General features: G+C 37.9%; 1 protein-coding gene across 2 annotated transcripts in view; it reads right to left on the minus strand.

Annotated features, from left to right (window-relative positions):
• Positions 1-21,323, minus strand: part of LOC135220560 (hexosaminidase D-like) — a 199,858-nt gene that overhangs the window by 109,312 nt on the left and 69,223 nt on the right. For both annotated transcript variants that reach the window (XM_064257777.1, XM_064257779.1), the window contains exons 5-6: positions 3,194-3,358; positions 2,495-2,678 (exon numbers count right to left, since the gene is read on the minus strand). In XM_064257777.1, the coding sequence (XP_064113847.1) occupies positions 2,495-2,678; positions 3,194-3,358 (349 nt within the window). The remainder of the gene's footprint in view (positions 1-2,494; positions 2,679-3,193; positions 3,359-21,323) is intronic.

Genomic DNA, 21,323 nt, shown 5'->3' on the forward strand with positions numbered 1-21,323 from the left:
TATATTATAATAATATTCAAGCATTTACCTTCATTTTGCAACAAATTGGAAATCTCTAGCACAATATTTAGATTTATGGTGAATTTATGAAAAAAAAAAACATTTTCTTTACGTCTGCGCGGTAACTCTTCCGAAAAATACGTGCGATTGTGGTAATGTTTCCACCATTTTAAATTAGCCGTTACATAAAGTTTTATATATGAAAATGTGCGCAATTTCATGTAGAATACAACAATAAATAATTGAAGGTTGTAGCTTTTCTCATTTTTGAAATATTTGCATATAAATCACGATAAATAGAAAAAAAACCACGTTCGTCAACTTTGACTCAACCGAAATGGTCGAAAAACGCAATTGCAAGCTAAAAACTCTTACAGTCTAGTAATATTCAGTCATTTATCTTCATCTTGAAACAAATTCGAAGTCTCTAGCAAAATATTTAGATTTATGGTGAATTTAAAAAAAAAAAAAAAAACTTTCCTGCCCTCCGCGCGCGGATTCTTCGCCACAAATCTCCGAAATGCGTACGTCCCATTCTCTGAATATTTGCTCCGTTTCATATTAGGCATTTCATAGAGTTTTATATATGAAAATGTGCGCAATTTCATGTAGAATAAAACGAAATATATTTGAAGGTTGTAGCTTTTCTTATTTTTTAAATAATTGCATATAAATATATATATAAAAAAATCGACATTCGGTCAACTTTAACTCGTCAGATATGGTCGAAAACTGCATTTGTAAGCTAATACTCTTACAGTATAGTAATATTCAATCATTTTTCTTCATTTTGAAAGAAATTGGAAGTGTCTAGGACAATATTTAGATTTATGGTGAATTTTTGAAAAAATATTTGTTTACGTCCGCGCGTTATGATTTGAATTCATGCATTATTTTTTTGTGATAATATTTTCTGTGTTGCTTTTTATCGTTTTAACAATGTGTTATATACCAAAATGATCGCAATTTAGTGTACATTACAACGAAAAAAAGTAACATTGTTTACTCTTAACCGTTTTTTTGCGCACAAGCGCGATTTTGAATAGAATTATATATGAAATTTCGTTTTTTTGCGCTATCATATATCACATTATTTATATATGATAATGGTAATTTTTTTTCATGTTTGATGGTTGCATACTAAACTTCAGCCAATGACAAAAAAAGGAGCCAAAAATGAAATCTTAATCTTGAAAACTAAGCGCGCTGTGATTTTTTGAAAAAAATATTTTTTCCCCTTCCGCGCTCACTCTGAAACACCTCCGGCACACGGGAGACATTTTTTTTTTACCGCTTCGGCGTTTAAGGGTTAAGGAAGTCAGGATTCGTGATAGGGTATATAGTATATGTACATACATATGCCAGCAAATCTTTGTAAAAGTCATAATTGTTGGTGTTGTTAGGGCTAAGTTCAACTTATGACAGTCATAGGCCTATGTCTACAAAGTTCACAAATATGAAGAGGATAAAACTTGAAGATTGTGATGGCCTTTGGTTGACAAGATAAGTAGATGATATTCTAACATTTTGGTAAATAGGTGGGGCAATTTCAACTAATTCCTTTCAAAATTAAAAGCATTAGTGCCCAACATCAAATTTAAAAGTTGAATTGGAAACAGTCAACAAAATTTATTTTCTTGATGTTTTAATAGCTAGAGACATGAGAGAATACAAATTTACCATATACAGAAAACCAACATTCTCACTTTCATACATTCATTACTTTAGTTATCGTGACATTTCTATCAAGATAGGAGTAGCCAGCAACCTATTCTTAAGAGCCTTACAAATTTGTTCCCCAGATTTCCTGGAAAAGGAATTTGAACTAATTCATAAGCAGCTTTCGTCTTTAAGGTATCCTAACCATATAACTAAGAAAGAGATTCATAAAGCAAACGCAATTTCCTACCGATCCCCTCAAGACAAGACCAAAGAGACACCCAACAATAAAAAAAAAAATCCCACCTCTGGACAGGATTAAGATGGTAACCCAGACCCTCAGAAAATCTAGCCCTTTGGCCTTTACCTACCCAAATACCCAAGTCAAATCCCTGACTAACATCCAAAAACAGACAATCCCCAAAGACACATTAGTATATGAAATCCCATGTCTGGACTGTGACCAATCTTACATCGGTTTTCCAGGAAAATCACTTCCCAAGAGATTAATACAACATAAACGGTCAATTAGGTATGGACAACAGAGCTCAGCTAATTTTAACCATATAAATAACCATAGCCACAGAATACACTGGAATTTGTCACGTACAATTTATAGCAACAAATGTCTGTACAAAAGCCAATTGATACAGTCTGCCTTGATTAAACAAAGACAGATAATGAGTATCTCAAAGGGTCAAGTCACCTACACAAAAAAAACTAGCGCTACCTGCAAATTTCAAAATCTTTAGCTGCTGGCAAGTGAAACTGTGAGTAATGTAATTACTTGGTTAAGTTATATATATATAAACCATATATGTATTGAAACACTTACTTTTGAGTTTTTCCAATGGAATGCTTCTAATCATGTCATCCCACATAATCAAACTAAGTCCAGGGTACTCCTTCTTTATCCATCTTGTGACTTTCAAAAGCCACGTCAGGAATAAATCACTGGTGGACATCTTTTGTGAGTCAATAAAATCTTGGCATCTCGGACACCTTCCAAGATGCCACACCTGAAACACCAAAGATCACAAATTTTTTCTCTTATACAACTACCACAAGGACAATGAAATCAGGTACATTAATTGCTAGACTATGTAAAGCCTATACACACCCTGGGGATAATCCTGCAAAAAATACAAACATTAAATTCATATAGTTATTACTGAGAAATTTTACACCTCCAGATACCTATACATTTGCCCTTCTTATTGCCAACTAAGATTAACCTTAGTTAATCAACTTTATTAAAGTTGCCAAGACAGCATACAATTCTGGGGAAAATTACAGTGACTTTCACAATACATATATGAAGAGTATAACTCATCTATTTCTATTGACAAACAGACTCTTACAAAGCAAAAAAAGATAAGATCACTTACTTTCTAGCAAAGAACTATACACCTAAGCCTGCTTGGATGGTGATTCACAAAAAAAGGCCTGAAATCAACTAATCATTACCAAATACACAAAGGTACCTGATATCAGAATATCTGAATAAATGTTAAATGTTTAAACCACACTATACCTCATCAGCACCAATGTGAAGATAACTGTCATTCTGATGAAGTTCCATCATCTGTTCTATGAGCGTTGCCACTAATGAGAAGCTGTCAGGATGTGTTGGACACAAGGCATTAGGATATAGATCAACTTCTCTAAGCATTCGCTGCTCATCATGTTTCAAGACAAACTGTAACAAAAAGCATTTTTTATTAGCTAAAAACCATTGAAGGCTATAATTTAACTACACTTAGGACGTTTAAATTTGGATGGAAATTCACCAATTCAAAGCCTTATGATACCAAAGTAACTTCTCTTCCCCTGTAGGGACATGAGTTGGGAACATGATGCTTACAACCTCATCAATTGGCATTAAAAACATAGGCAATAGACAAAAGGTTTACACATTCCATGGAAACACTAAAAAAAAATTCTGAGCTAACTTACGTACATTTGAAGTGAGTGTGACATATGATATTAACTTTCTTTATAGCCAATCAATATTTTCTTCACATTTTCAAGACTATGATAAGGAGAGAAGTAGGAATTTATCTATGTAGCAATGCTGAGTCATAGTAATTTACTGGTATGACAGATAATGAAGCTATAATTACAGTTAGAAAACTGAAGATACATTGAGATCATAAACAAAGTGGTTTTAAACCAGGGATATTGATATCTTGCTGCATTTCATGGGATTCCTAGGGGCAGCAGTAGTGACATCACAAAATATCTCACTTCAGAGGGGTCCCATTTTATACTCTGTAGATGTAGAGTAACTGATTCAGCTAATACCTGGTAGCCACTAATTTTTATCTAAAGATTCATACAGGAGCCTGAGAAGTATATCAATCATTAACTCAAACTATAAGAGTTCTGCTCCAAGCTGCCAGAGGCTTCAGCTGATTGTACTTCTAAAAGGTGGGTGATGTGGTTGCCAGACTTATCACAAGCTTTCTAGATTACTCCCACAAGATTTAAAAACAATGACATCTGAGGAAATAGATCTAAGAAGTCAAATACAGTGGTACCTTGACATATGAAATTAATCTGTTATGAGGGGGCCTTCGTAACCTGAGCTTTTCGTATCTTGAACCGCATTTTACATGTAAATTGCCTAATTCGTTCCAAGCCCTACAAAAACACCCCAGTAAATTTTATAATAAAGCTAAATTGACCAATAAACAATGAAATACAACAATTTGGACCATTCAATACCTAACTTAATATGTACTACTAATATGTACTACATAGTACCTGTAAATAAAGTGTATTAGTGTACATGGTATACAAGAAATACTGTACATACATACGTACGAATGTAGTAAAATGTGGAACCTTACCTTTCGAGTGAGGCTATCTCCGAAGGTGGCGACAGAGGAGGACAAACAGCAGAAAATTTGTTATGTAGTACATACACTTACTTTACGAAACACATTAAAAATGTCAGGAAACATAGATTAAACTTTACGAAACACATTAACAAAACCGTACCTTAACTTTACAAAAAACTTAAAATTAAATTTTTTTTTTGTCTTATTGATTTTTACATTTATTTTTACTTTTTTATACTTTACGTTTTTTTTTTTTATACAAAATTTCAATTTCTTCACCACTTTCAACTTTCTGTTTTTTTGTAGTATCAACTGGATCTTCCTTTTTGCTTACTCCTACTAAAGGCCTCTTTAAAAAATAACTATCCAAGGAAGATTGCTTCTGCCTACTTTTCACAATGTTCCTGAAATGATTCGGGCAAACGTCATCGAACTGCGCAAGCATACGACCTGTGTAAGCCTTTTCGGGGTGTCTTTTCTACAAATGGTTGCACCTTATGAAAAGCAGATAGAGCATCCTTAATTTCTGCCATTGTCATAGGGTCGTCATCCTCCTCCTCACCGCTGCTGGAGAACTCTTCTTGAACGATGTTATGTTGCATGGCCTCCAACTCCTTCAGGTCATCCGTTGTAAGCTCCTCTTGGTGCTCCTCAAGAAGGTCATTGATGTCGTCCTCGTCGACGACCAGCCCCACAGACTTGCAGAGTGCAACGATCTCGTCAAGATCTGGTTGCGAAACAGTTTCAGGATCGTCAACTGTTTCTGAATCTGCACCAGCTTCGCCCACGTCAAATCCCTCGAAGTCTCGGGCGGATACGGCATCAGACCTGAGTTTCCTCCACGAAGAATTCAAGGTTCGCCTCGAAACCTCCTGCCAAGCTTGATCGATGAGTCGGATGCATATCACAACATCGAAAGGCTCCTTCCAAAATTCACGCAAAATGAGGTTTGTGGTATCGGTGATGTCGAAACATCTCTTGAAAAGATGTTTTGTATACAGCTTCTTGAAGTTTGATATCACTTGCTTGTCCATGGGCTGGAGGAGAGGGGTGGTGTTAGGCGGAAGATAAAGAACCTTGATAAAAGAATACTCCACTAGGATATCTTCCTCGAGGCCAGGAGGGTGAGCATGGGCATTGTCCAACAACAGCAGACACTTCAGAGGGAGGTGCTTCTCTTCCAAGAATTTCTTCACTGTCAGGCCGAAACACAGATTTACCCACTTGGTGAACTAAAGTCTCCTTACCCAGGCTTTCACATTAGCCCTCCACATCACCGGAAGCTTCTCCTTTAGAACTTTGTGGGCCTTGAAGGCTCGAGGAGTCTCCGAATGATACACAAGTAGGGGCTTCACCTTGCAATCCCCACTGGCGTTCGAACAAAGTGCGAGCGTAAGCCTGCAATTCATAGGCTTATGCCTGAATAGTTTCTTCTCTTCCTCCATGATGTACGTCCGACGAGGCATTTTTTTTCAAAAAAGGCCAGTCTCATCACAGTTGAAGACTTGCTGAGAACTGTAGCCTTCCTTGATCGTCATCTCGTCGAACGTCTTAATATAGGCTTCGGCCGCTTTTGTGTCCGAGCTGGCCGCCTCCCCATGCCGCACCACCGAATGGATACCAGTCCGTTTACGGAATTTTTCAAACCACCCATGAGAAGCCTTGAACTCTGGGGTTGGCATCGATGTCCCTTCTCCTCCGTCCTCTTCCGCCTGGGCAATCAAATCGCCGAAAATAGCGCTGGTCTTGTGGCAGATTGCCATCTCCATTATCGTATCGCCAGCGATTTCTTTGTCTTTTATCCAGACAAGAAGCAGCCTTTCCATCTCGTCGTGCACATGGCTCCTCTTGCTAGACAAAATAGTCACGCCCTTGGAAGGTGTAGCTGCTTTGATGGCTTCCTTCTGCTTAAGGATGGTGCCCATTGTTGACGGATTTCGGCCATATTCCTTAACAATCACACTCTACCGCATGCCAGCTTCATACTTTTTAATTATCTCCATTTTTGTCTCCAAAGAAAGCATCATCTTCTTTCCGTGAACTTCAACTTTCTTGGGACCCATGACTACGTATATACTGTATGTAATTAAGTTATGTAGTATACTTATGTACTTAAGTTCTCACACAACACAATAAAGAATTGCTACAACAAAATCACTAACAAATTTACGTTAATAAACGAAATCGTATAGAACGAACGAATTCCATGTGCGTATACAAACGATGCTGCTACTGAGTGGCCGAAAAAGCATGCCGCTATGTAGATGCACGATGGGAGAGATGCTGACCAATAGGAGAGCAGGATCTTATGGTGGTGACTAGCATCAGGAACCAATGCGAGAGCGGGAGGATGGTGGCGAGCCTACTCAGTTGGCTGCGACGTGAGTTTTAAAATTGTAATCAGTGGTCCGGGCAAATCTCGGGACTTTACAGCAACAACCTTTCATATCCTGAACTATTTTCGTATGTAAAGCCAAAAAATCTTCATATTTGCTTTCGTAACTCAAATTTTTCATAAGTTGAGCCTTTCGTATGTCGAGGTACCACTATATTGTCTACATGACAGATTTAGTATAAGACAATATACAGGCAGCCCCTAATTATTGGCAGTTTTGGTTATGAGCAATAAAATTTTATGGGGCTTGTCTGGTGCTGAAAATAGCATAATATCGGCAATTTTCGGCGCCGGAATTTGCTGGTTTCCGGTCATCAGTGCCAATATGAGTATTGGTGCCAAGACATACCTAACAGAGGCGCCATTAACCAGGTATCGGCGTTAAAAACCAGTTATTGGCGCTGATAAGTGCCAAAAACTACCAATTTTCTCTTTCATCAAGCTGTCACAACAGAATTCCTGCCAATAACTGGGGGCTGCCTATGCAGGCAGTCCCTGGGTTACAACAGGGGTTCCGTTCTTGAGACGCGTTGTAACCCGAAAATCGTCGTAAGCCAGAACATCACCAAAAATTGTAAGAAAACCTTACTTTTAATGCTTTGGGTGCATTCAAAACTACGTAAACTGCATTCTTATTGCATTTTGCATCAAAAAACCTTCAAATATTAATTATTTTGCATTTTTGGTGTCATATTTCTTCTGCCAGATGAGCGTTGTAGGCGTCATAACCCTGGAAATAATTTTTGATGAATATAATTGAAAAGCGCCTTAACCTCTGAACGTTGTAAGCCGAACCCGTCGTAACGCGGGGGCTGCCTATATAGGGACATAACACACAGGCACAAATTTTACCTCTTCCTCCTACATAGTATGCACTGAAGATTATTCCAATAAGATTTCCAAATCTAGAAGAGAACAAATCTAGAGGTCAACTATTTGTCCACAAGACAGAGGTCTTGTACAAGAAAATTGTCAAAGGCATGCTAAAAGTGGTGTTGAATCTCATTTATCTAATTTTACTCTTGATTTAAACTTTCATTTTCTCTTTCAATCTCATTTTATCATCTCTTTTAATCTTATTTCAAATTATACATTTTCACAATAAAATTCATTATTTGGATACTTAACAAGTGTTAAAGATAGCTTATATTTTCATGCTGAAATGCAAGTCGGCATTGAAATAAAACAAGATTCCTTGGCTGACTTGAATGATTGTCAAGTTAACCTTTTCTTTCCATCAGATGTGTATCGAATGCCTTAGCTTGTCAGAATATCCAAATACTAGTACATTTTATTATGTATCACAGTGTTCAGGATGAATTTTGCCTACTGTTAAAAATAGCTGGTTCCCACACTGAAAATAAGATTGTGAGTAGTGCAGGTACACAAAATCTATTCAGTCAAGTGATCTAAAGGCTTCTTTCACAAAACCCAAACATTCTTACCTGATCTGGAAACCTTCTAGGATATTACTGATGCCAGAGGGTGGATTTAGTGAGCAAGGCTCGCATATGTGCTTAGTAGTGTAACCTTGCAAAGAAAACTGCTTCAGCTCTAGGCAGAATGAAATGGAAGAGGCATGAAGTGACCTCTGTGCCAGGGTCCAAAAGCCTCAAAAATGAAAAAAAAAAAAAAAAAAAAAAAAAACTGAAAATAAATACCTAAATTATATAAATATATGCTCTTATGTAACATATGAACCTTCATGCTAACTATACAATCAAGGGTCCGGACCTAAAAGAAAGAGCCTAAAAGACTGCTCTTTCTTTAGTTCAGGAAAAGACTTTAACCACTACTACTAGAGACTAAGGGCCTTACTGTTTTTGTATGCACTTTGTTTGTACTTAACCCTTAAACGCCGAAGCAGTATTTTAAAAATCGTCTCTCATATGCCGGCGGCGTTCGCGAGTGAGCGCCGAAGCGGGAAAATTTTTTTTTTTTCAAAAAATCACAGCACGCTTAGTTTTCAAGATTAAGAGTTCATTTTTGGCTTCTTTTTTTGTCATTGCCTGAAGTTTAGTATGCAACCATCAGAAATGAAAAAAAAATATCATATATAAATATTGGGATATATGACAGCGCAAAAAAAAATTTCATATATAATTGTATACAAATCCCGCTGTGAGCAAAACGGTTAAAGCTAAAGAGTTTATTTTTCTTTCGTTGTATTGAATACTAAATTGCGATCATTTTGGTATATAACACATTGTAAAACGATCAAAGTAACACAGAGAAAATATTATCACAAAATGATGCATGAATTCGTAACGTGCGGACATAAAAAAAAGCTGTTTTCAAAAATTCACCATAAATCGAAATATTGTGCTAGAGACTTCCAATTCATTGCAAAATGAAGGTAATTGATTGAATATTACTAGAATGTAAGTTTTGTAGCTTACAATTGCAGTTTTCGACCATTTCGGTCGAGTTAAACTTGACCGAAGGACGAATTTTTTCTATTTATCGTTATTTATATGAAAATATCTCAACACTGATAAAAGCTACAACCATAGATTGTTTTTAGATGAATTCTACATGAAATTGTGCACGTTTTCATATATAAAACTTTATGTAACGGCTAATTTAAAATGGTGCAAACATTACGACAATCACACGTATGATTTTTTCGGAAGATTTACTGCGCGGACGTAAGGAAAAAGTTTATTTCATAAATTCACCATAAATCAAAATATTGTGCTAGAGACTTCCAATTTGTTGCAAAATAAATGTAAATGATTGAATATTACGAGAATGTAATAGTTTTAGCTTACAATTGTGTTTTTTTACCATTTCGGTCGAGTCAAAGTTGACCAAAGGTTGAAATTTTGGCACTTATCGTTATTTATATGAAAATATTTCAAAACTGATAAAAGCTACAACCATGGGTTGTTTTTAGTTGTATTCTATATGAAATTGCGCACATTTTCATATAGAAAACTTAATGTAATGGATAATTTAAAATGGTGCAAACATTACGACAATCGGACGAAAAAATTTCTGATTTTTTTCGGAAGTTACCGCGCGGACGTAAGGAAAATGCTTTTTTTTCATAAATTCGCCATAAATCGAAATATTGTGCTAGAAACTTCCAATTTGTTGCAAAATGAAGGTAAATGATTGAATATTACTAGAATGCAAGAGTTTTAGCTTACAATTGCATTTTTTGACCATTTTGGTCGAGTCAAAGTTGACCAAAGGTTGATATTTTGCGTTATTTTTCATATATAATACTCCCTGTAACGGCTAATATAAAATGGTGCAAAAATTATGTCAATGTGACAAAATAATTTCTGAGATGTGTCGCTGATACTTTTTAGTGCGAGAAAAAAGAAATTCGCGCTTGCGGGCCTGGGTAACGATTGTAAACAATACAACGCCTTGATCCGTGAGCTCCCAGCATCCCCCAAGGTGAGTGACTCAAAAGTTTCTGCCTAGTAGGCCTATAACTATTTTTCCGTGAATTTTTAAAAAAACTTTTTTATATCGACATACCATACGCTCAATCGGCACCCAACAGACAATTTATATCGACGTTTAATATGTCCAATCGGCGTTGAAGGGTTAAGCTACCAAGCAGTCAAAACCAAATTGGACCTCTAACTGCCCTAACATAACAAAACATGGAAGTATTTTATCTTTATTCCTCGTTCTTAGTTTTGAACAAAATGAAAAAAAAAATAACATCCCCTTTACAACAGACTACTTTAATACGTATAGGACAATGCTTGCAATTAACTTACTCTTTTAACTTTTGCTAGTGCTATTACAAAGTTTTTTCATGGAACTGATTGCAAAGGCCTAAATCTAAATTACAGAGTCTAAGGGACTTCAATCTCAATCTATTGCAACACTTTCATAAGGTGTACATCATAACAGATCCAATTGAACAAGATGCAATATTGTAGAAAGTATGGATTTATAACCTTTAATAGTAGACACTGAAAGTTTAAAACTTTCTGATGACTATATAGGAACTGGATATCCATCTAGGATGACACCTGAAGCAATATACTAACTACTGCTTCTTATACAAGCCCAATGTCGTCTCTCTGCTTGAATAAGAATTGATTCCCAAGTACTTTAGAAAACTCCGTCTCTCAGAGGAGACAATTGAGTGTCTCCAAGCAGTTAAGTGTGGCATGCAGGGTCTTTAGTGGAACTGCATGGAATTCGGTAGTTTGAGTACTAGATCTTTCTTGGCTACATGGAAAAGCCTTCTACAATGCAATAATCTAGAGAGAAACTAAGTCATAGCTGTATTTTCAGACAATACAACCTCCTTAGCATATATCAGGAACCAGGGTGGCTCGAAGTCATAGATGGTGTTCCTAATAAATAGTAAAAAGGCTGCTTCTTTGGTCGGAAGCAAGGACACAGTATTTGTTCCCCAGTTAAATCAGGGGAAGGTCAATGCTTTGATGGTTCAACTGATGAAGAAAGGGCAAGAGCTAGATGGTCCATTAACTATTCCATGAGGACACTGAGTGAGTCATTGTGCAATTCTTTTTAGTCCAAAGTTCTTCAATAATTCCCTTATAATTGCTAAGAGGGAAAAGGGATATGCACTGAAATGGCACCTTAGGGTTGAATGGATCCTCATGAAGTTTTAGCAGTTGAAAAAATTCCTATGAGAAAGAGGTACGACTTTCAACTGAAGGGCCTAAAGGAAGAGCTGAGGCAGGCCTTGTTACTCCTGACTTGAAAGATTGTCTAAGAAATTCTCTATCATCTAGTACCAATATATCCTCCCTTACTGCCTCAAAGAGAGTTGGGTTGAAGAGGCAGCCCAGAGGAGAAACCATAATAGTTGCCATCTTTTATGCAGGAGAAACCTCTGATGAAAGCTAGGAGCATAATTGTTCTCTTCTTCAAAACTTGATACATATAAGCTAGTAAAAAACTCTGAAGTCTCTTCCCGTGCTAAATTCCAGCTGGTTCCACAAGCTCCGAAGCTGGCACAAAGATGAGGTAATCATACTGAGCAAAAGTTCAGCGAAAGATAAAACTTAAAAATCACTAAACCAAGACCCTGACAAAATCTTTGCTTCATGTTTGTACACAGCACTTTGCCAGTCTCCAGAGCATGTCTTCAAAGGAACAACTGAGATTGAATTGGTTGCATTCAGATTTTGTTTGAAAGCTTTGCAATTGTTTTTGTTTGGAGTGAGGTTTTGTGTGAAAACAAATCATCAGCAATTAGCTTATTTGCATCATATGAAGCATGTGGAGAGTAGATTAGCACAGACTTTGGAGGTTTTGAGTAAGTTTGATTTTGTGACTAAGTATGTACTCCACAGTTCCACCTTATATATTAACAATACAAGGTCAGCAAGTTAATGCCTTGAACCTGCAATGGTTGCAAAAATCAAAGCTAAGAATTAAAATTTACCTCAGTTAATATATTAAGAGAAAGTGTATTTCAACTTAATTACGTGGAGTACACAACCCAACCTTTCGAAGACTTATCTATAAAGCATTTGAAGACAATCCAAATTTTTCAAATATCTTCTCATATGATGCCTACAATACATTCATGTATCAAACCAAAACAACGTTTGTCCAAATATAAGAGAAGCACTTAACCCTCTTACGCTAATTGGACATATTAAACGTCAACATAAATTGTCTCCCGGGTGCTGATTGGACATATTAAACGTCGACATAAAAAAAGTTTTTTTAAAAATTTGCGGAAAAATACTTATAGGCCTATCAGCCAAAAACTTTTGAATCGCGCACCTTGGGGGATGCTGGGAGCTCATGGATCAAGGCACTGTTTTGTTTACAATCGTTATGCAGGCGCGCAAGCGCGAATTTTTCTTATCGCACTAAAAAGTATCAGTGACACATCTTAGAAATTATTTTGTCACTTTGACATAATTTTTGCACCATTTTAAATTAGCCGTTACATGGAGTATTATATATGAAAATGTGCGCAATTTCATGTAGAATACAACAACAAAATAATCATGATTGTAGCTTTTATCACTTTTGAAATATTTTCATATAAATAACAATGTGCCAAAATTTCAACCTTTGGTCAACTTTGACTCTACCGAAATGGTCAAAAAACGCAATTGTAAGCTAAAACTCTTATATTCTAGTAATATTCAATCATTTACCTTCATTTTGCAACAAATTGGACGTCTCTAGCACAATATATCGATTTATGGTGAATTTATGAAAAAAGCTTTTTCCTTACGTCCACGTGGTAACTCTTCCGATAAATTTTTTCATGCGATTGTCATAATGCTTGCACCATTTTAAATTTGCCATTACATAAAGTTTTATATATGGAAATGTGCGCAATTTCATGCACAATACAACTAAAAACAACCAATGGTTGTAGCTTTTATCAGTTTTGAGATATTTTCATATAAATAACGATAAGTGCCAAAATTTCAACCTTCGGTCAACTTTGACTCTACCGAAATGGTCGAAAAACGCAATTGTAAGCTAAACTCTTATATTCTAGTAATATTCAATCATTTACCTTCATTTTGCAACAAATTGGAAGTCTCTGGCACAATATATCGATTTATGGTGAATTTATGATAAAAAAACATTTTCCTTACGTCCGCACGGTAACTCTTCCGAAAAAAATCAGAAATGTTTTCGTTTACACCATTTTAAATTAGCCGTTACATAAAGTTTTATATATGAAAATATGCACAATTTCATGTAGAATACAACAGAAAATAATTGAAGGTTGTAGCTTTTCTCATTTTTGAAATATTTGCATATAAATCACGATAAATAGAAAAAAACCACGTTCGGTCAACTTTGACTCTACCGAAATAGTCGAAAAACGCAATTGTAAGCTAAAACTCTTACAGTCTAGTAATATTCAGTCATTTATCTTTATTTTGAAACAAATTCAAAGTTTCTAGCACAATATTTAGATTTATGGTGAATTATAAAAATAAAAAACTTACCTTCCCTCCGCGCACGGATTCTCCGCCGCAAATCTCCGAAATGCATATGTTGCATTATCGTTATATTTGCTCCATTTCATATTAGGCGTTTCATAGAGTTTTATATATGAAAATGTGCGCAATCTCATGTAGAATACAAAAAAAATAATTGAAGGTTGTAGCTTTTTTCATTTTCGAAATATTTGCATATAAAAAATATATATAAAAAAATTCGACATTTGGTCAACTTTAACTCGGTCGAAATGGTCGAAAACTGCAATTGTAAGCTAAAACTCTTACAGTATAGTAATATTCAATCATTTATCTTCAATTTGAAATAAATTGTAAGTCTCTAGAACAATATTTAGATTTATGGTGAATTTTTGAAAAAAACATTTTTTAACATCCGCACGTTACGAATTCATGCATCATTTTGTGATAATATTTTCTCTGTGTTGCTTTGATCGTTTTACAATGTGTTGTATACCAAAATGATCGCAATTTAGTGTACAATACAACGAATAAAAAGTAACTCGTTAGCTTTAACCGTTTTGCCCACAGCGCGATTTGAATAAAATTACATATGAAATTTTGTTTTCCCGCTATCATATATCGCATTATTTATATATGATAATGATATTTTTTTTCATTTCTAAACTTCAGGCAATGACAAAAAAAGGAGCCAAAAATGAACTCTTAATCTTGAAAATTAAGAGCGCTGTGATTTTTGTGAAAAAATTATTTTTTCCGCTTTGGCACTCACTCTGAGACCGCCTCGGCATACGGGAGACGATTTTTATTATACCCCTTCGGCGTAAGAGGGTTAAAATACCTCAAACCACCACCCTTAAAAGTCCAGGTCTGTAAGTCATGGATCAGCAGCACTCATTTATTGGATGGATGGATGTGTGCGTGTGCATGTGCATGCTGCGTGTGAGTGTGTATGTTGGTCGGTATGGTGTGACTGATACAATAGGTGTGTTAACGAGACCACTGAATCTTTTGAGGAGAGGTGTCTACCTTCTGATCATCGTCCTGTAGGGATGACGCCTGTCTTACAGCTACTTTTTTTTTCTTCTCTGTTGCTACTGCTCCAGGTTCAAGGTTCTTTATTTCAGAAAGAAGACCAAGGCCCCGTAGTAGGCTAAATAAGGTTGATTTTTTCTTATTTTGTTTTAAATGTTGTTTGCTTGTGTGTGTGTGTTGGGATTGAGTTATTTTATCATTCATGTTTGTTTTTCTCTTTTTTTACTTGCAGTGAACTGAATGTTGCCAGGGATAGCACACATAGAATATGCAAATACACAGAAAACTAAGTAAAGCTCAGGATCAGTAACAAATAAAAGTCTGATGAGTAGACAGTTAGAAACGACTAGCTCCTCTTCAACCTCACCTGATAGAAAGAACGAAATCAGTTTTCAACCTCACCTGATAGAAAGAACAAAATCACAGTTAAAATAGTTAAAAATTGAGGAAGTGATAAGGCAAGGAAGTGGGAGAGAACTAAAAGCTGCTAGATTGCGCAAACATAAACACTTTATAAGTGCCACCCTTCCTGTTCCTCCATTACTGACGGGAACTGTGATACAAAGTCTGTGTTGGACTTGTTCTGGGCCTACCTTGTGGCTGTAGCAGTTGATGGAACAATAAAAAGTTCTGAAGTTGATGTAGTGTATTATATGATGCTAAACCCTACAAGGTGCCAATCTCAACACACTTACCACAAATAAACTTCGACTGCGGTTAAAAGGAGAAACAAAATCCTAGTTGACCTCTCCAGTAAGAAGAAGGATATAGTAGACTACTCAATATGAATTGATTGGTGAGTAGAAAGTTGACTTCCAATCTGAAGAAGTCTCAAAAACCATACTTTGGGGAACACTTTAGTATCGGAAGGGGTTCTTTTGATAGTATCAAGATGGGAGGACTGTAGATTTAAATTGAAGAATTATATTAGGGTTCTTTAATTAGGTTACGGCTCTTTTGATAGTTGGGGGGAAAATCTAGGATAAGTTTTGAGGAACTATAGTATTAAGTTAGGCTAAGCCAGGTATAGGAGGAGAGAGTTTATCAAAGTTAAGATTTTTTCATGGCTATTGTAGTATTAAGGAAATAAATTAGGTTAAGGAAAATCAATTTCATTTAATAACCTCTAAATCTTTTCCCATCATACAGTCCCAATTGTGTCCATATCAAAAGCCCCTACATAATAATTTGGCGCCCAATGTGGGGCCTTTGATAGCAAGGTAAAAGTGGGGTACATAATTGGAGATGGCAGAGGGAGCAGGTTTGGACGGTGTTGGGTCAGGTGAAAGGGAGCAAGATTAGAATGAGAGGTGGGATAGGCTGACGTGCATGATGATCAGCATCCAGGGAAAGTCAGAGGAAGCTCAGGCAAGGGAAAACACTGGTTACAAGGATAGAAGCGATGGATGAGAAAATGTGTGAGATGGCAAAGAAAATGGCCATAATGGGTAAGAGTAGCCCCGGTGTTGGGAACGGAACTGAGAACAATGAGGTAAAAGGTGCAAGGAAAAAAATCCCTGAGAAAGGAAAGGAAGTACTCGCCATGGACTCAGATGGTATGAGTAAGGCGAGTGAAAGTGATGAGGAAGAGAAACGTAGTGATGAAGAAAAGTAAGAAAAGAAAGGGAAAGAAGAAGAGAATACAAAAGGAGAAAGGTGTGAGGAAAGAAAAGTCTACTTCCCAGGTTTTGAAGGATAATTTGGACTCAAGTAGTGGTAGTAGTAGCAGTACGTAGTAATATAAGGGTTGAATAAGGGAGAGGAGAAAGTAGTCAAAATGGTGTTCTTGAGGGAGGTTCCCCAGACTGAGAAATTTTGCATGGGGAAGGGAAGACATGAGTTTTTTTATGAGTATGAGAAGTACCGTAGACAAAAAATATGGGGAGAATGCATGCGTGTGAAAGCAGCTGGGAGACTTCCTAGATGGGCAGCTGAAGATGTGTTATAGATGTGTGAGGGTGAGCCAGGATATGAGTCAGTCAAAGCGAGAGTAAATGGCCAGGTGAGAAGAATGAAAGTGAGTGTGGTCTACAATAAGGACAACAGGTTTGAGGAGGCACAAATGAAGGCTGGGGAAGAAGTGGGCTTATATGCCAATAGGCTAGAAGCATTGTTCAGAAGAGAGTATGAAGAGGAAGGAATTGAGGAAAACAATGTGGAAGAAAATTAGGGTAATTTTGAATGAGAAGAAAAAAGATCTTTACAAGCATTGGTCAGGGAAGTTTAAATTGGGAGGATGTTTTAAGAGATCCTTAAAGACCTGAGAGTAGGTGATGATGAACCAAAAGAGATGTATGTTGGGTCTGAAGTGGTAAATGGAAAGATATATAAGGACACTTTGGTGAGTAAGGAGCTAAGTGTGATATGAGCCTTGTTGGAGGAGTGTAGGAGAGAACAGGTGGAAAGAGGAAGAAAAAACTGTGCAAGTGAATGTGGGAAATAATGGGAAAAGGAGCTGGAGGAGAAGCCGAGAGAGGTTTAGGAGTGGAAGCGTAGGTAGACTTAATGGAAGTAAATGAGGGGAAGTCAGATGGGAGTGAGTAGTAGTGATCAAGAGTGTTACAGGTGTAGAAGGACTAGGCATGAGAAAGCAGATTATTGATGGGCCAATGGTGAGTGTTTCGGCTGTGGGAAGAGAGGACATGTGTTGGTGGACTGCCAAGCAAAAGAAATGAAGTGTTTCGGCTGCAGAGAGGTGAGGCATCAAGTGAGAGACTGCCCTAGTGGGAGGAGATCAGGAGTTGGAAGTTGTTGTGGAAACCATGGTAGGAATGGACATTTTGTCAAGACATGTAACAACTCTGAGCAAGTGTGAATGATGTGGAATAGAGGGTCGCATGAAGAAAGTCTGCTGTAGCAAACCACAACCCCAGGGAAACTAGGTGTGAAGGGGGTTTACCGTGGTGAGCCCTCAGGTATTGAAGGTATGTTTGTAAGTGGGAGTGTCTGTTTTGGGGGACAAGTAGATTGTTGTTTGTGTGTTAGAGTAGAATGTGGGAGAGTGTTATTGAAAGCCTTGATTGATATGGGTTGTAGCAGAAATGTGGTTTTCAGAAAGGCGTGAGAAAATAAAATATAGCACAGAGGGAGGAATATGCTGGATATGCAACAGAGATTGGAGGATTGTAGGTGAAATGAGTGTGAAGTTTTATGTGGAGGAGGATGGATAAGTAAATTTAAAGATGGTTTCTGGAGTGGAGTAGTATGAGATGGAGGATTTACCATTGCCAAGAGGTTTGGGGTGTGTGGAGAGTGTGAAAGTAGGGTGGAGAACGAATGTTGGAGTGGCACAGAAAGTTTGGGTGAAATTTTCATGTCAGATTGTAGCTCTGCATGCTATGAGATAAGGCGGGTTACACAAGTTTGATGGAATTATGGATTAAAGGACCCAAAGGTGTGTGTACAGGTGTGTGGAGATGTGAAACAGTAAAGGTGGAGAGGCATACATCTGGGTGAGAGATTAGGAAGCTTAAGAAGTGTGTTTGATTTGAGTGATAATAAACACGTTAAGGGATATGATGTGATGGCTGAAGGGGAAAAGTCAGAAAAATGGAGACAAGAAAAGCTCAGAGAAAAGGTGAGATTGAATAAGAAGTTAAGCAAGAAAGAGAAAGGGCAGGTTATGAGCTGTAGTGGGAAAGAAAGGCCATGTTGAGTCAAGTTGATGAGGACTTTGGGACAGCTAGGTTACCCGAGTTCCATATTTGACTGACTGACGACATGCCAATTTATCAGAGACCCCAATATTTCCCAGCTCCGGTAAAGTGAGAGATTGAAGAGCAGTGTGAGGAATTAGAAATTATAAGAGTAATTGAACCTAGTAAGAGTGCTTGAAATAGTCCAACTGTACCAGTACGAAAGCCTGGCGGTAGACTAAGAATGTGTATTGATTATTGGTAAATGAAGTAACAGTGAAAGAAAGATTCCCTACGTGCATGGTATCCCACTGTGTGTACAGTATGCATGGGATGAAGGTGTTTAGCAAGATGGATCTGGTGAGGGGATATTATCAGATGCCAGTGGTGGAGGATTGTTAGCCGATAACTGCTTTCTTGACTACGAAAAAACAGTATCAGTTCTGCATTCTCAGTTTTGGATTGGCTAATGCACCTACTGCATTTCAGAAAGCAATGAAAGCAGTATACTGGGAGGATTTCCCCAGAAATGTGTTGGTGTTTCTTAATGACATTTTGGTCATGAGTAAGACCTCAGAGGAGCACACGAGATTGGTGCGGGCAGTGTTGAAGAAGCTACAAGAAGTGGGGGGTGAAAGTCAACGTGAGAAAGTGTGAGTGGTTTATGGAAGAGGTGGAGTTTTGGGACCATAAGGTGAGTAAGCCAGGTGTACAAAAAGCAGAAAAGTTTATGGAGAAAGTGAGAAATTTCCCTCGGCCCAGGACTGTGAGAGAGTTGCATGGATTTCTGGTATTGTTTGAGTTTGGAAGGAAGTTTATGGAAGATTTTTCAGGGACTGCTTAGCCACTGTAAGAAAATAGGTAGGTACAGTTGTGAGGTGGGATGAAAAGATGATGAAAGCATTTGAGAAGTTGAAAGAAGAGATGGTGAAAGATGTGGAGTTGGTATACCCTGACTATGGTACAGATGCCAGTAAGTTAGAAGTGCATACAGAAGCGAGTGGAGTGTCAATGAGTAGTTGTCTGATGCAAAAGCAAGTAGTGAAAGCAGATTGTTGATGGGCCAATAGTGAGTACTTCGGCTGTGGAAAGAGAGGACATATGTTGGTGGACTGCCCACAAGTGAAAGAGTTGAAGTGTTTCAGCTGTGGAAAGGTGGGTTTTCGAATGAGAGACTGCCCTAGTAGAAAATCAGGAGTAAATGGAAGTTGTTGTGGAAACCGTGGAAGGAGTGGACATTATGCCAGGACATGTAAGAACCATCTGAGCAAGTGTGAAGAATGTGGAATGGAGGGTCACATGAAGGTCTGCAGTTGCAAACCACAGCCCCAGGGGAACTAAGTGCGAAGGGGGTTTACTAAGGTTAGCCCTCTGGTATTGAAGGAATGTATGTATTGCAAGGGAGAGAAGGGTTTGTAAGTGGGAGCGTCTGTTTTGGCGAAGATGAAGTGGAAGGCAATATGTACCTGGGAACACATTATCAGAGGGAAGTGCAGTTATCAGTGCCATATTGGCCCTTGAGCTGGTGGATACCGCAACCGTGGAAGTCGTCACAATTCCAGTGTATGCGGTTACGGGAAGGCCCTTGAAAGCCTTTCATTGACAGATCAACCAAGACACAATCAGCTCTCTGTGGAAGCCTTGGGAAGGCCATAACTTCCAAAGTCCATCAGGCTCCACAGTTCTTCGAACAAAAGTCAGGTTAAGAGAGGCAATCCCTTTTCGCACTGAGGAGGAGAGCCCTTCTGAGGATAATTCCCCCTCCAAGTGGAAGGAGACTGCTGGAGAGAAGTCAAGCCGGTCACCCTTCCCTTCTCCAATGGCTCTCTACTGACAGCAGCAGGAGACGGAAAAGGGGAAACCACTCCCTTAGGAGTGGAAACAGCAGATGGAAGTTTTGGCAGGGATAAGAAAATACTACCAGAGAGAATCTTCAGTAACACTGGCAGAGTATTACACTCCAATGACAAGAGATACTTTCTTCTTTATCTTCTTTTTATGATCTTTTTCTGAGGAAACTTCACCCATTTTTCAGATACTCAAAACAAGGACTTGATTGACTGTAAACATGCTTGTGGCATGATAGTATGCATAATGAGTTTGGGTCTATTACAAGGGAGGAGAAGAACTGATTGCAAGGCTTGTCCTTCCCTGGGCAACACCTAATTATTAAAGGTTTCCTCTCACCAGGCTGTTGTAAATTACTGGCCTGTATCATTAACATCAGCAAACAATCACAATCATGCACAAGAAGACATCTTCACGCGATGGCAGCCGAAAGCAAAGTGGAGTACCGACTGACAAGTGGGCAGGGCTTTCCCCCTACCATTTGTAGTTAATGACCTTTTATGACTTAAACAGCCATTCTAGCTCATGTTTGCAAGCTACATCCTATGTAAAGTCTGAAGGTTTGTATTTGTGCAGGAACAAATACACTTTCAACTTTCCATGGGCATGTACAAAAAAAATCACACTTCCAAGGACACTAAGCAAATACCACAAAGTAATTTGTATTTTCCCTAGCTATACTTACCCCGAACTACTTCCTTAGGGGAATCCTGGATGTCTAATCCGGTACCGACCAGAAAAAACTGGTTATTCCCTCCTGACCCCCAGCCAGGTATGCCCCAGGGTCGAAAGATCACAACCTCTGACCTGCAGTCCTTTCCTCACCCCTAGAGCTCCTGCCCTTGGATACGCGGGGGCAGAAGGGTGGGCGTAAAAATTTCGTAGTTCAGGGTAAGTATAGCTAGGAAAAATACAAATTACAGTAGAACCTCGAGATACAAAATTAATCCGTTCCGAGGCGGCCTTCGTATAATGAGTTTTTCGTATCTTGGAACACATTTTACAT

The sequence above is a fragment of the Macrobrachium nipponense genome, chromosome 2, assembly GCF_015104395.2.
Source record: "Macrobrachium nipponense isolate FS-2020 chromosome 2, ASM1510439v2, whole genome shotgun sequence".
NCBI lineage: Eukaryota > Metazoa > Arthropoda > Malacostraca > Decapoda > Palaemonidae > Macrobrachium > Macrobrachium nipponense.